The 17,093-nt window shown below is 39.9% G+C and overlaps 1 protein-coding gene across 6 annotated transcripts in view; it reads right to left on the reverse strand.

The window, feature by feature from the left end:
• CLEC16A (C-type lectin domain containing 16A) overlaps positions 1 to 17,093 on the reverse strand; it is a 333,014-nt gene that overhangs the window by 168,652 nt on the left and 147,269 nt on the right. For 5 of the 6 annotated variants that reach the window (XM_072419008.1, XM_072419010.1, XM_072419011.1 and 2 more), the window contains one exon: positions 12,610 to 12,663. The exons of the other annotated variant lie outside the window; for it this stretch is intronic. In XM_072419008.1, the coding sequence (XP_072275109.1) occupies positions 12,610 to 12,663 (54 nt within the window). The remainder of the gene's footprint in view (positions 1 to 12,609; positions 12,664 to 17,093) is intronic. 6 annotated transcript variants of the gene reach the window in all.

A 17,093-nucleotide genomic window follows, 5' to 3' on the forward strand; every position in this document is an offset into this window, starting at 1 on the left:
GGTGGAAACTACGAGGGCCCAACCAAGTCAAGGGCTCCCCCTCCACCACACATAGCACACAGCAAAGAGCACACATTTAACCAGCCACAGCAACTGCATAAATATTAGTCATAGACTACATAACAAAATGAAAAACATGTTGTCCATTAACTCAGGAGTAAACAAGGCGAATAAACCAATCAAAAGTTTGAGTACATTATTCCAGCGTCTTCAACTCCTAAGACAAGTAATGTAAATATTCAGTCCAGAGTGTTCCTGTCCCCCTTTGGGCATTTGCGGTGCCTTCTACCTCTTCGGACAGACCATGCAGTAACTAACGGAGCGTCCAGAAAACCAGGGTCTTTAGGCCAGTCCAGAAGCGTCACCAGAGGTAGCAAAAACGTGGCCAGCAGAGATTGTAAATCCGCAATACTACGAAAGACCGCCGACATCCCATGCTTATTTGCCATCAACTGAAAGGGGAACAACCATCGGTATCCAATCTCCTTTGCTTTATACTCCTCCAGCAAAGGATGCAGAGCCCTAAGGAGTCCCAATGTATGGCTAGAAAAATCTTGCAGAAGAATTACCGGTGAACCATTGAACAGCAAGGGTAACAGTACCATCTCTGTCCCCAACAACATAGGATCACAACAGGAGCTGATGTGACTTTATCATGGTTATTACTTCCAGATTAGTTTGCAAAACTATGTTTTCCAATACTGCATGTTTTTTTAGGTAGAGTATAAAAGTGAATTGTTCATTATCATGTACAAGCTTAGGGCTCAAATTTCCCTTACAGCCTGCCAGTGGAGCTCTGTATCATTAAAACTATCAACTTGTGTGTTTTTCACTATGTTCTACAGCAAGAGTTTCAAGGACAGATGATTTCCACCAAGGGCGTTATGCATTCTTCATGTTCTTTCAGTTTGCAGCACAATAATCTTGTACAGAACTGTTTTTGGCGAGTCGTTAATATTGGTATTTTATTTTGGTTGGCCACATCATTTTTGAGGCATCACAGGAAGTGAAATAACAATATATAAAAATAATAATATCTCCTCCAGTTCCAAGAAATTTTATTCAGGTCAAAATCTGTCCCATTCTACTAGATTTGTTTCTGAATATCCTAGAGATAAGAAATTCCTCAACCACAATTTCCTTTTCAACTTGTAAATCAACAGGTGAACAAACTAGCAAAACTCTACCAGGAAAAATTATTTTCATGAAAAGGTTTGAACAACAAAACATGGAAAACATGATAATCATACTGTCAGTAAGTTTGAAATGGTCCCAGAACCTTATGGCCCAGTTTATAAAACGTGTTTTTTTCGATTTTGGTGAATAGCAAGATCTATATCATGTCTATCAAAAAGTAGGGAGGGCTCTACTGCATTTGTCAGCATGTTTCTTATATTCCTGATGAGCTTCCTTCATTGTCTTGATTACTTTATCTTTTGTGGGGCTATTAATCTCTTGGTTACATTAGGAACTAGAGCTGCGATACGGAAGTTAGGAATAAACCCTGGATGATGGCCTGTGCATAAAAGAAAATGGGTCTCGGAAAGTGGAACTGTGCTGGGTCATGAGCTAATTCTGCTGTTTGGCGTTAAGTTTATTATCCCTCAGCTGTTCAAAATAACATGATGATGATCTGAAAGATATTGCAATACATCATTTTGCTGGAAAGTTGCAGGAGCATTACACAGGCCCAATGGTATGTTCATCAACTCTAATTGTACATATATATTCTTTCATTCATCCCCTTAATAAGTGTGGACACGTTTAGTTGCCACTTTAAAGGTTAATTTTGATAAATATTCTGACAATTGCAAATGTGACCAAACTGTATTTTAACTTCTGGTTACCATTCTATGGAGCAAAGAGTAGGTAATTGACACACTTTTTCATTACAGATGTCCTGAAATTTGCTGTATTGAGGAGGAAGCTTGTCATACCGCTGAAAATATACTTTCCCAATATGTGTTTCCTTGATTGTGGGTGAACTCAGTTGCTAATGTTCTCCATTAAACTATGACCTTTGCCTCCCAACTGATAGATGGATGAAAAATAGAAAACCAAGGGACTTCAAAAATGAATGAACATTTGGGTGATGCAACTAGCTAAAAGTGGGCTTTTAGAAATACTTTTTTTAAAACACATTATTTATTTATTTAGGGGATTACAGAAAAGAAAAAGGGGGAGCAAAATAAATTAACAGTAAACATCTGTGCATCAATCAAAAATGGGCAAACAATACAAAATGACACAAATGTTAAAATGAGATTACTGGGGCGTGGCTACGTGATGACAGCGTGAAGCAGCTTTCTTCCTGAGCTCCCACCACTTCTGCTGTGTATCTAGTCTAGGCAGCCTCCACACACCAGCTCTCTCCCTGAACACCGCGCATGCCACGCGGTAGGAAGACCCCGGGACCCAAGCGGGCGGGTAAGAACACCGATTTTGCCTGCTATTTCCCTCCACACAGTTCCCCAGCCCCGGAGCACGTGGCCCCCAATATGGCGTCCACCCGCCCAATACCCCCTAATACCAGCAAGGGAACAGCAGAATCGAGTTCTGCAAGCTGCAGAACACAATCCCCTATTATGTCAGGGAGCCCAACGCTGTTTCCTGAAGAGTCTCGGGAACTTGATTATTCAGAGCCTGGTCCAGCTACTTCATCACAGCAGGCATACAGTATGTTTCCCATGCCATGCTGCAGGAGCTGTTTGTCTGACTGCCTAAGCTCAGTGATTTAGAAGCCATGGCTTCTAGGATTGAGAGTTCTTAAGGAGTTCGCAAAGAACTGGACACAGTTCAGGAGAAGGTGACAGTTATTGAATCCCCTAGAGACCTCTGTAGGGGAAGTCAAATCACAACTTTCCTCCTTGCTGCTCCGTACTTATTACCTAGAAAACCGCAGTCACCAAAATAGGGTGCGCCTAAGAGGTATCCTGAATGCTACAACTAATGCCGATTTGCGTGCCACTGTGACAGCCATCTTTAACACGCTTCTTGATTCCCCGCTTGACGCGGCCATTGAAATTGATCGTGTGCATAGAGTATGCAGTATATATAGATGGGGCCACCTATTTGATGTGCTGATACCGAAGGGTATCATTTGCACTTAATCGCCATGTACAACTTCCGGTGCTATTTTGCATGCTAGGAGTGGAGCCTATTAATATACCGAACTGGCTGGATTTTCCTACAGTAGAGACGGCCCCCCTGCTGTGGAACCGTAGGAAAGGTGCACCCCGGAGGCCCATGCGCAACAATTCTTTGGATAAGCAGGACACCCCAGGACCCATGTCTAATGAGGCTTGATTAACACCCCTCTACAGTTTTCATAGAACACCTGGGCTATGTGCTTACATTCACACTGATGACTGTTTACCAAGCCATATGATTGTGCTGCACTGTTCTTGAATGCAATTTCTTGTCCGTATTTACTATCTTGCTGCTTTTTTTCTACAGAATGGGCATTGACAAGTGGCCCTCTAATAACGAAGCTCCCTTAGTCTACTGTTTTTTTCTGCAGTTGGGCACATTATGCTGTATCGCTTTCATGAAGCATCTATGCTACATGGAACTACAGAACAGATTCTTTTGTACTATAAAAGGGCTGCTCTGGAGTGCTATGCTGTCAAAGAGGTTTGGTTTGCTACCCTGGTATCTTTACTTAGAGCTCCTTTTTTTTTGTATCTCCTGAGCCTTTTTTAATTTGGTTTTATCTCGATATGCCCAAGGTGACCTACTGGTCTGGACAGGATGATTAATATGTTTTATACTTTACAGACCCCCCCCAGTGGTGCTATTGGTTTGTATATGTGTTCAATACTCTATGGGACCATTTTTTGTTCAGGCTCTCCCAAACGCAACTTCTTGGAAAGTACTGGGTCCTCCTGACAAATGTTCATGGAACAAACTTCTACTTTAAAGATGGGTCTTACTGATTACTATATTTGCTATTCTTACCGTGTCTCATGTTTTATATTCTTTAGTATGTTGGTTATTTTGATGCTCAATGTTTCCGATAGAAGTTCTATATACATATTCTGGTTTACTACCTACCTATGGCAGATGGTGTCTGAGTGCTTGTGGTCGAAAAATCTATTACACCAACATCAGCTCACCGATGTCTGGAGAATACAGCACCCTAATGAGCGTGACTATACTTTTTTTTCTCCAGTCCACAAAACCTTTCCACGTATTGATTTTTTTCTGATAAGGCACAATGTTGTTCCCTTAGTGCAAGACTCTGAGACAGGTAACATTACTTTTTCCGATCACGCCCTGATCTTGCTTATGGTGCTTTCCAATATTTTTTTCCCCTATGAATGGCACTTGGCACTTCACTCCTGGCTTCGGAAGTGTTTGGACCTTAATTGAAGAAAAAGATATTACCGTGTTTCCCCGAAAATAAGACACTGTCTTATATTTTTTTGGGCTTCCAAAAACACACTAGGTCTTATTTTCAGGGTAGGTCTTATATACTTTTTTAATGAAAAAAAACACTTACCATATTCCCAAATTCCCCTTACAAATTCCCCTTCTGATCACTCTGTGCTTTTTTTCCACTGTTCGGCAGTTAGGATATGGAACAGCAGGTGGCGCTGTGCCGGTTTCTTTCGCTCTGCTTTACAAACAGGAAAAGACACGATGCTGGCAGAGGAGAGAAGAGAGACATGCTGCAGCCAGAGACACACGCAGGATCGCGTATCAGGTGAGTATATTATTTTAATTTTTTTTTTTAACACATTTTTAAGGGCTCACTAGAACTAGCCTGGTTACATGCACTTCAGCTTCTGACAGGCGAAGTGCATGTAATATCACTCCGCCTGTGACAGGAGCCGGAACTACAAGGAAAGCATCGGCTTGTGCGGCTGTGTGTTAGCCGGCTGTGTGTACGCCCGCTGTCTCCCGCTCGGTGAGTACTGTTTTAATTTATGTTTGCTTTTATTTTTTTTTATTTTTTTTATTTTTCGACTAGGTCTTATTTTCGGGGTAGGTCTTATATTAGGGCAGGTTGGGGGAAAAGTGCTAGGTCTTATTTTCGGGGTAGGTCTTACTTTCGGGGAAACACGGTAGATTTCTTTGATAGAAATGACGCACCTTTCTCCAGTCCTTTAACCACTTGGGAAGTGCACAAGTGCTATGTGTGAGGGTTGCTAATACAACAGGGCCATAGGCTCAAGAAAGAGCATCAGTTACACTTGACAAATTTTTTCAGGACTTACCCGCTCCAGAGAGCGGACACAAGCACAGTCATTCTGCCGTAACAAAGGCCCAGTTATTGGCACTGAGAGAGAAAATCAATCTAATGTGCTGTTCCAAGGCTAGATTACAACTTGATAAATGTAGCCTTTTTTTATGAATATAGCAATAAATATGGGAGAGGACTGGCACGAGCAATCAGAAAAAAAAAGGGTTTGTGCCTTTGTGTCTTGTGTGCAATCGAGTTCAGGTACTCTACTTCACCACTCTCGGGATATAGCGGACTCTTTCAAGGATTTCTTCTTGAAACTATACAATATTAGGTAGGGTTCAGATGCACGCCCCTCAGACTCTATTGTTGCGAGTATAAAGGTTTATTTACGTGCTTCGGGTATCCCTAAGATACCGGAGGAAGCCCTACATATACTGGATGCCCTCGTCAGTCCCACCGAACTGCAAGCGGCTCCCACCAATGCACTACAGAAAAGGCTCCTGGCCCAGATGGGTTCACGATAGCGTATTAAAAGCGATTTTTACCCCAGCTTACATGCCCCTTTTTAACCGCCTTTAACGCGCTCTCACCAGACTGCCTTTTGTCAGCTGATTCCTCTAGAGCTCACATAACTGTTATACTAAAGCCAGCTAAAGATTCTAAATCCTGTGCAAGCTACCGGCCGATATTGCTGTTGAATTGTGACGTCCAGCTCTTTTTCAGTATACTGGCGCGTAGATTGACACCCATACTTCAGACCAAGGCGGGTTTCTCCCTCTGAGAGAGGCAAGGGATAACACCATTCAAACACTAAATTTATTACATCATGTTACCACACACAAAATGCCTTCCATGATTTTCTCAACTGCGACATAATGCTCGATTTTCTGACTATAAAGTAAACCTTCAAGTCAGAAGTACTGAATATTAATCTACCTGTGGAACTTAGGAAAACTTTGTCCCCCTCCTTTCCTTTAAGATGGGCACGGGGCTCTATTCGATATCTAGGTACAAATATGCCTGCTGATGTGGGTAAAGTAGTTGATTTAAATTTTATGCTCCCCTATAAAATTGCAATGTAATTTCTCCGGGTTAAGATACCACTGTGATACTACTTTATAGCAGGTTTTCTGGAACCTGCTGCTTCCAGATGCCTTATGAGTCCAAGATACTTTCTTTTTGTTCTGCAGAGAATGTGAGACCAAAATCAGCTTCCCAGGATCGGAAAATCTGGGTGTATAGTCAGGGGGCAGGGCCTGTAAGAGGCCATATACTACAGACAAAGCATTGTGAATCCCTCCCCCGTCCACACATAATTGCTCAAATTCGGTTAGTGGCAGTGGCTGGGTGGAGTGTTAATAGGAAATGAGTTGCAATGATCGAACATGTAAAAAAAATTACAAACTATTATTTGTACTAACACAGACTTCAGCTATTTCAATTTTACACTTTATATGCATAATTCTAAACAATGGAATATATAGGAACCCAATGAAAGTGTTTATCAGTTTAGATTCAAATACATGATCTGGTTGAATTGAATGAAGAAATCCGAGAAGAGTTTTCAAGTTGCAAAGCTCCACATCGAGCATTTTGGGAGTTTTCTGTGATTGACTAAGCTGCAATATCATCAATATTTCATTATGTGTGTCATCTTTTAGGTGTTTGGCTTTCATTTGTAAAGTTTTGATAAATTATCTGTCAAAATATGAAGGGTAATGCAAGAGTAGCCATACTTCAGGCCAGCATACTTCAGTTTCATAGCAAAGCAGTGTAAATAATAACAACCACATACATGGTGGGATGGAAACGGTGTCCCATATTAGACTCCAAAAAAAATGTTTACAGGAAAAACTTTTTTTTTTATTCTATCTGATGAAGGACATAAAGACATCACCTGGGGCATTGAAATAGTCCAACCAAGGGATGGGAAACACATGCTAACAAGCCCAAAAAGGACAAGGGACTGCATGCAGTTAAAAAAGCTATGAACTTAAGTTCTAAAATTTACATTAGAAGAGGCTGAACAACCAATCAATCACTCCTGGAAATGGGAAAAAACATAACCCTGACACAATAGGCAAAAATAATGGTATACCAGATCCATCTATAAATAATGGAAGGAGATGCTAAGGTTTCCTTCCTGGGTCTAGTCATAAACAGAAAATCTGTAGCCCTCGCAGCACGAACCACAGTTAGACAATGGAGGTAAAATGGGCCTACATACAAACAGAAGAACGTCTTAATAAAAAAGACACTGTTATGAGAAAATCATATGGGAAGAGATGGATAATAATTAACCTTTCTTTGGGAATGTTAGTTCTATGAATGACATATTGATAAATTAGAAATAATAGTGTGAGTAGCCATATTGGAAAAAGTACAGAAGTTAGATGGTATGATTTTATTTATTTTTTTTTACATTTAAAAGCATGATTGTTTCGCTGTATTTCAAAAATATTTAAAACAGATACTGTTAAAAAAATATTTTTCAGAAGGAGACTTATAATGACACTTAAAGTTGAAGGCACCGACAGCTTTAAAAAAGACTCCGATGCTGGCCCTCTAGCAGATGCAGTGACAATACTTCTGAAGCCGACGTTTGAGGAGGTCATCGACAACGCCATAGGTAAGGGAATCTTACCCCTTAGACAGGAAGTTAGAGATCACTCTCACAGACTTAATTCCGCTAAGGATAAGCTTTTGTCAGTTGGGGATGAGCTTACACATGCTCAGGGTACTATAACAACCATGAACAAACGTATTGATCACTTAACAGATAAAATAAATGAGCTTGAAAATTATAACTACTGAAACAACCTCCGCATCATTGGAGTGCTGAAAAAGTACACACCGGGACAGTTATATGAGTTTTGTTCCGCAACCATACCATCCCATTTGGGCATCTCTAAGCCATGCCCGGAGGAAAGAGCCTACCGTTTGGGACCGCAACACAAAGATAACTATAACCCCTGCCCCGTAATTGTCCGGTACTGAGATTATACAGACAGATCAGGTATCTATCTTACAGGCCTATAGAAACCGACGGGACATACCACTAGAGGGGGTAAAGGTTTTGGTTTTCGCAGATTACTCAGTGGAAGTTTCTTGGAAGAGGAAATTATTCCAAGCACTATGCTCAGCCCTTCTTCACAGACAAATAAAATTCCGTCTGGCATACCCTGCCACTCTACATATTGTTAATTTCCAGGAAGCCAACCATGTGTTTACCAATCACAAGGAAGCAGAAGCTCTTCTACAGAATTGGCTTTCATCCCCTGATCCTACACAAGATGAAACACCTGAGGAATCATCCACAGCCCCTGATGAATGGCACAAAGCCCCAGAATCGCCCAACTCTGTGACATCCACCGAATCGTCCAAGAAAGCGGATTGAGTACCTAAAACTCCTTGCACTCGCACTAATGCCTCAGAACAGACATTAAACTACTGCAAGAAACTCACATTGAAACTTACATGCTGAGGACTTCCATAGAATGCAAAAGGTATAGGTTGACAAGGTTTTGGGCTCTCCAGTGGTTGGTAGAATACTAGGTGTACCCCCTGGCTCCAGATCCCAGTTTGGAAAATTCTTGGTGAACCCCCCAATTTCACAGGGATCCCCATGTACTGACACCCTAACAGAACTTGCACAGACCACCTATTTGACTGGTTGCTGGCGCCATCAATTTCCATTTGAAAAGCAATATAATTTCTTTTACAATGCACATGCATCCCAATCTACAATCTGGAGATACTTACTATAGCACCCTCGGACCACGCACCAGTGGCTGTAAATTTAAGAGATATACTCCCGAGGGTTGACTCTTGGTTATGGAGATTTTCCTCCTAATTAAGTAAGGACCCAGTATTTCAAGCAGAACTCTGCATGGGCTACCTATATGGACACAAATAGGGAACATAAAGATAACCCCATTCTCTTCTGGGAAGCAGGAAAGGCGTATATGAGGGGATGCATTATATTCTATGGTAATTCTTGTAAAAAAAAAAAACTTGCAGAGCATATTTGGAAGCTCTCAATGACCTAAAACAAGCACAGAGGCTTTTTTTTGGATAACCCCACCCTGTCCAATAAACATTCCTAGATGGCTGCTAAAGCCCGGTTTGATACTTGGTCAGAAAAACAGGAATTGTACAATAAAAAACATTGGGTTTAAGACCGCACAAATATGGGAACATATCAGGAAAATTACTGGCCAACCTTGTTCGGCCACCGTACAAAGCAGCGCATATTCCCTCCATGGATACACCCACAGGGGAATTGACAAATGACCCTAAGTCGATTAATACAATACCCAGGCAGTTTTATAAGGAACTATATACTAGTCACCCAGAGGAGCTTTCTCAGGCATTGCCGTGTTTTGAGCAGATTCCCTTGCCTACATCAACAAATGAAAAGGTTGAAATTCTTAATGCAAATATAACTGAACAGGAGTTAGGGGTGCTATATCTTCCTTGGTCAACGACAAAGCACTGGGACCAGATGGCCTAACGGCCCAATATTACAAAATTCATAAAGATCATCATAACAGATCTGGGAAATGTGTACAATAACATGTGGGAAACTGGGGTATATCTCCCCTCGGGAAAGGAATCCCATATAAAAGTTCTTCCAAAACCTGAAAAGGACCCCAGACAACCAGCCTCCTATCGTCCAATCTCTTTAATAAATTTAGATGCAAAAGCTGCTTTCCTCTATATTGGCAAATAGTTTGACTACATTTTTACCTGACCTTATTTCACCTACCCAAGCGGGATTTGTTAGGAGAAGATCTGCAGTGATGAATATTTGCAGCGTTCTAACAGTACTAGAATATGCCAAACAACATCGTACATCTGATTTGGCTATTATTGGTAACGACGCGGAGAAAGCATTTGATAACCTGCATATCGCCTGGTTGTTTCAAATTCTGTAGAAAAAAAAACCTGGTATTCAGGGACTATATGATGACAGCAATGCATTCGGACCCCCAAACCAGAATTAGCACACCAGGATTTCTAATATCACTGGGGTAGGGCATGAGACAAGGGTCCAAGTATTTGCCAATTGTAGGTAACCTTTTGTTTCCACAAGGTATTGAACACCTAGTCAACCGCAACTGGGCTGTGAAAGGTATAAAAACAAATATATGATTTCTTTTGTGCAAGACCAATTACCTTAAAAGCTTTGCAACAAAAATTTGGGCTGACTACACCCACTTAGGGGCACACCCATTATAATATCTGCAATTCTTGAAATTCTGCAAAGCATGTATATCTGTTCCTGTTAAAGTGACAGATCAGGATAGATTTGACAATCTAGTGGCTATATCACCACCATCCATTGAGCCCATATATCCACGTTTACAAGCAATGTACCTCAAGCCACTGGCGGAATCCAATGTCCATGGATAGCAGAGATTTTAATATTGTGGACCTACCAGAAAAAATTATACAAGGATACCTGGAGGTTCATAGGGCAAAACCCAATGAAAACTGGAGAGAAACACAGTTAAAGATTCTCCACAGGGCCTATAAAGTTTATCTGCCCACTGTTGCACCTCCACACACTGTTTTAGTCAGAAGCACACAATGCATACAATGTGGGGCCACATCGGCTACGCTCAAACATTGTTTCTGGGAGTGTAAAGTTGTTAAAAAATTCTGGGACAACACCCTTACCAAATATAAATAGGTGGTGATTCCACTTGAGCCATTGCTACCCTGTTTCCCCGAATATAAGGCATTCTCTTATATTTTTTGAAATGCCAAAATATGCCCTAGGTCTTATTTTCAGGGGATGTCTTATTTTTCCATGAAGAAGACTACAGTAGACATTTATTGTTGAAAGTCACTCATGATCACTCATGTTCCATTGATTGTCCCCTTCTGATCACTCATGTCCCTTTCATAATCCCCTTCTGATCACTGTATGCCATTGAATGGCCCCTTCTGATCACTCTATGCCATTGAATGTCCCCTTCTGATCACTCTATGCCATTGATTGTCCCCTTCTGTTCACTTACCGGTAATTAAATGTAGGGATCTCCGTTAGGGCAGGGATCTCCATTAGGGCAGGGATCAGCAGCTTGCTTCCTGGTGCAGAATGCCGGCTGTTACTTTCAGTTTCACTCTGCACTGCAGCCAGGAGCAGACACGTGCTGCACAGCCAGCATCAAGGGGACACACACAGGATCGGATCTCAGAGCATGTCTTATTCACGGGTGAGTGTCTTATTTTAATTATTTTTTCAAAAATGGGGGGTGGCTTATTTAATGGGGATGTCTTAAAATCGGGGAAACACGGTATGTTTGTTTGGGTTTTGGGAGGCGTATACCACACTTATGAAAAACGGAATACATAATTGGATTTCTTTATGCCTACTGGCGGCCAGACATACGATTATGCTCCAGTGAATACATGCCCAACCACCTAATTTAGATACAGTATTAAATTCCCTGAGAACGCTGTTTTACAGGGAGATCTTAGAGGCTAACGATTCAGCTGATGCTAAAGTGACGAAATTCTTTGATAAGTGTTTTGATTTTATGGACTTTACAATTGAACTATTAGAATTACACCAAATCTTACATCACGATTCAACGTGGCATATTCTACCTTTTCCTTGAATGTACAATGGTTTCATATCTGCTGGGCAGTATTGAGACATGGTAAAGGTGTCCGAAACGTTGCTATGCTCTGTAGCTGTATTGATTGAATATTTTGGCCTATCAAGGTCGGATAACTCCCCCCATCCTTTACCCCAAACATACCTGAGATTTTCCCTATCATTATAAATAAAACAAAATTGAAGAAAAATTGTTACAACTAAACAAGACACATTACTGTTATATATATTTTGTTTTTTTTTAATGCTACCTGTTTTTTTAAATAAAGTTTATATAGTTTAAAAAAAAAAAAAAAAAAAAAAAAGAGAGACCGGGAAAGCCTTAAGCTTTGGGCATTGAAAGTGATCTGCAGCAGCAGACCAGGTCTAAGGGTTGAAATTAGCAGAAAAAAATCACCCTCATAATCACACAGCAAAGGTCAAGTTACGAGGGGTCTGTAAAAGTTAGACCCAGTAGCAGATGTTGGGGGGGGGGGGGGGGAAGTACACTAAAAAAGGTGCAAGGAAAGGTAAAGATTTCACCAGCAGCTTGAAAATGAACATTTCAAATCTAAATTCCATGAGAAGAAGAAATTATAACCTAGGAATCTAGCAAAATATAGCAGAACAATACAAATAACTGCAGAAGGGAGAAATGTAATGCATTTGGTAATAGAACGGACAATCTTTACAAAATTCCCAATAATATTCAATATAAATGAGAATGTGGGTAAAACAAACACAAACAGGTAGACAGTCTTTTAGGTAACTCTATCTAAAAATCTAGCCAGTCAAATATTTAGATTACGCTTACCTGTGATAAGAGGTACAGTGCTACTTGTGGACTTATCCTTGGACGCTCTGATGGCTAAAGTTAACAAAAAAATAATAAAACATGAACTGCAATGAAAAACATTGAAAAGGCAGAAAGATATTTCACTGCAGTTAAGATAAAATGGAAACAGCTATCTAATATTTCTTTTCCTTCATTAAGTACAGCAGGGAATGTGGAATTAGGTTAGTTTTTAGAAGCATAGATAATCTAAAAACAATATGCTGTATTCTGTATTTCAACATAACACAAAAAAAGAACATAGTAAAATCATATTTCATAAAAGAGTGTTGCTTTTTATACCCTTGTTTCTTGTGGTTTTTTATCTGTGTTGCAGCTGAGATTGGATTCTGTCTGTAATACAATCTGTGAGGGTGTCTATCCCACAAAATATAGAACATTTAAAACTGTGTTTTCTGGAAGCATTCCTTTGTGCTTTTAAATTTTCTCTACCTAGACCCTAATCTCTTATGTGGTGCAATAGTAACAACTGATCCAAATTTTGGCAATAACTGACTAAATTGTGTGAACAGTATCCAATCTGAATAATAAGGCATGCAAATCTGTTTCATGTTGTAGTTCTATTTTTTTAAACACTTATGTCCCAAATGTGTCACAAGGAGAATGTAGGACCCAAGGAATACAAAAAGGTCTAAGAAGTTGCCCACTGTTTAGCCAAGCACCCCTCAAGGGATGATGGGCTTTAATACAGATGGTTTGGATATTGCAGCCTTCATTTACAGTCAGAATGGCAACAGCTGACAGCAGCCAAAGAAGAAGCTTGGTCAAAATCAACAGACAACGTCAAAGTCAAACAGGGTCAGGGAAGGCGTATGTAGGCCAACACAATAAGGGACCGTTAAAGTAAGGTTTAGACTTCGGGGAATGCATCTTCTGGCATGTTCACTAGTGCTGCAGTCAAATTGAAAAAAAAAACTGTTCTATTATGAAATAAAGTTCATACTCCAGTTTTTCCTTCTCAAAGGGTTGGGGTAGTGCATCAGCTTTAGTAGTCTTAGCCCCAGTGGGCTGCCTGTCAACAGTTAGGTTCTATTTATGTATATAGTTTATGTAGAAGTAATTCTGTCCCCCTAACTGGATACGTTTATTATTACAATGTTTCTTTCGGAGTGCCTTTGATGACATCATCTAATGACTTACATAGTTACATAGTAGACCAGTTTGAAAAAAGACATAAGTCCATAAAGTTCAACCACTATAGAAATAAACATATCCCAGATATAAAACCCTATGGACACTTGATCCTGAGGAAGGCAAAAAAAAAATCTTGGTACAATTCAGGGGGAAAATTCCTTCATAATTCCGTGAGACAATCAGATGTTCCCTGGATCAACAGTCTGTATGTTTCTGAATAAGTCTTCAAAGTACCTTCGATACTGTGAAGCAAAGGCCAATAGTTATTGTCTGCCATAGAGTCTAAATCACTGGGTATGCAGATAACCAAATATATAGGAGATTTGTTCTGCCACAAGGTATGGGAAATTAGTTTTCATATTGGAGATTAATTTGTGGGACATAGAAATGCCCATGGCTTCTGTTTTGTCATAACTGACCTTGAAATTACTCACCCCACTAAAACGGTCAAATTATTTCATTAACACAGGAATGGATTTAGATGAAGCAGGAGACCTTTAATGTCTGGGTTTGCCCATAAAGCATTGGCCAAATGTTCCATTGTCAGAATGTATGGAAGCGGAGACAATGGGCAGCCTTGTCTTGTTCCATTGTTATTTGGCAAAGATATAGATAATACCACATTAGTCCTTACCTTGGCTGAGGGGTTGGTATAATGGGGTAGTATCTTATCAAATATCACATCTCCTAGCCCAATTTGTAAAAGTGTTTCCTGTAAGAAGGTCTAATCCACTTGGTCAAATGCCTTTTAGGCATTCACAGAGAGAAGGCAAAAAATCAACTTTTTTTGCGCCCAGTGGATCAGGGAGGCTGTTGTTAAAGTATTGTTGCATTCTTCATAGCCTAAAATGAAGCCAACCTGGTCTAATTGGATGAACTCTGTAAAAAGATTATCCAATTTTTTTCATGACTTTTGGGAAATTGTCGGTAATACAGTCTCCTTGATATATATCTGAGTACCTTAGTGCGGAACAGCTGTGGATGCATCTCAGAAAATTTACCTGTCAAATTATACAAATGTTTAAATTAAGATTGAAAAGTGGATGCAATATCCAAAGTACTATGTAGTTTATGACCTGAGGGTGATTTAATACATGGGTTGGGGGTGGTAGCAATACGAGAATGGAGTGTCCTAGCTAGGAGTTTGCCTGATTTATCTCCATGCTGTTAGTATAATGTGCGAGTTCGATCCCTAAGTTTAAGGGATTCCACCCCTATCCCATGTATTAAATTACCCCCAGGTCGCAAACTACATAATTCTTTGGATAATGCATCCACTTTCTAATCTTAATCAATTATACATCCAAGTTCTATATGTTTTTGAGACAGGGTCACCAAAACATCCAGTTTTAGATATTTTTTGTTTAGGGTCTCTTAGACAAAAAAATAGGGGAAAGGTAGGTGGCAGGCACATGAAAATAACAACATTTTCACCTGACACTAACAGAAATCTACTATGCGTACACCTCAGCTATACAAATAGATCCTGTGCGTATTAAGTTCAGTATTCATCAGTTAATATTTTGGATTCAATCATAAAAGATTGTAGTTAATTGGTCACGTTGGGGAAACGTTCCCCAACGTGTATCGCCTATTGGCTTCCTCAAGGGGTTAATTTGAGAGCAATACTGTTTGCAGTGAAAATAAAATAAAAACAAAAAAACAGAAAACTCAATTTATAACAAGTTCATCAAGATAAAGCACACAAGGTATATGAATGTATAGATTTGAAATGCATATATAGATATTAATAATGTTACCAGATGAATGCTATAATTGAATGTCAAGTTAACATAAATAAACATGATAACAGGGAATTAACTATATATATGTACATACACATGTTCATTAAAAGTTATATGCTTACTGAGTGTTGGTAATTTGTATATTAGGACTTAGTTGGGTATATAACGACCAGTGATAGATAATACCAACAACAAGGGATAATGAATACTGATAGTGAGCCAAGTGTCAATTTAGCAAAAAATAATTTGATTACCTACATCAAAAAAAAATATTTTATGTATGAAATTCCATTGGTCAACCTGTATTATAAAAACTCAGATAAGGGAAACGGGGTTGCATTACACTTACTTCCCATCTAGGCTATCACAGATTCAACCAGTGGTATTCCTTGAACAGATCCTTCATCTGAATATAGAGTTCTAATATACTAAGCGGAGAGTACCTGAATGATATGGGGGTCTAACTTATTAATTGACCCTGTTGGTAAATATCATAAAGGGATAGGGGATAAACAATATTTTTATTTTTCGACTTACTTTTATTCCAGAGGTAGTGCAATTTGAATTTCCCTTGTAGTGACTAGCAGAGGTCCAATAAAGAGGAGTAATAAGGAACTCAGAATAATATATGTATGAGGTTGTAAGTGGAGAGTTCAAAAAGCATAGCGGAATGTAGCAGTACATAGTTCTCCCCAGAGGTTTTTAGCCGGTTGCTCCGCCCGGCTGATTTGAATACCCCGCCCAGCTCTCGGCAGCTCTCATCCTCGGATGCACGGATCTCAGTGAGGCTGCTCTGTGTCATCTGTGCTCTGTGTCATCCGTTCAGAGGATTTACTGCCGATGAGGGGTGAGCACACAGTTCAGCCTTCATGTGAAGGAGACACAGGCAGCCCCGCCCCATCTCATAGCACGAGCTCAGTTTTCTGTTTAAAAAAAATATGCCTGTGAAATGTATCCACTGTGTATAAAGTCTGCATTTCATTCTGCATCCTCACAGCTCTGTGTACAAACCTCCATATCTCCTAAACTGTATGTCACAATGACCTGTAATTTTCAGGGTGTACAGGGGACCCTCATAGATACTAGTTATTACAATTTCAGCCCCCCAGGTTCAAAGAATTTTAAGATATGGGGGTTACAAAGGTAAAAAGTTATGGAAATTGAACTTTGGGGTTGCTGTTTCAGAGGAAAGTGCAACTAGGAGTCCTAAATTGAAAGTGCAAATTGGGAACCCCGGAGCCACTAACATAGCAAGAAGCATTGGGGTGGGGCCCCTAAATATATACCTACCTGTCACAAATCTATACCTTTGAAATTACTGTCTGCTTCTCTTCTTTGTACATCAATTTCTCTTAGAGTGGGGGTACAAAACTGAAAATATAGGTGCAAGTGTCGGACACATTCTCCCCTTACAATCTCATTACTACAGCATCATTAGAACATAAAACACTCTGTTACCAATGGGAAGGTGTAAGAAACCAAAAATATAGGTGCAAGTGGGGAACATCTGTGACTAACATCCCCTAAAACTTCATCACTATGGCATCATTAGAAAATGAACTCTGC

Source organism: Pyxicephalus adspersus, chromosome 7 (assembly GCF_032062135.1).
Source record: "Pyxicephalus adspersus chromosome 7, UCB_Pads_2.0, whole genome shotgun sequence".
In the NCBI taxonomy this organism is placed as follows: Eukaryota; Metazoa; Chordata; class Amphibia; order Anura; family Pyxicephalidae; genus Pyxicephalus; species Pyxicephalus adspersus.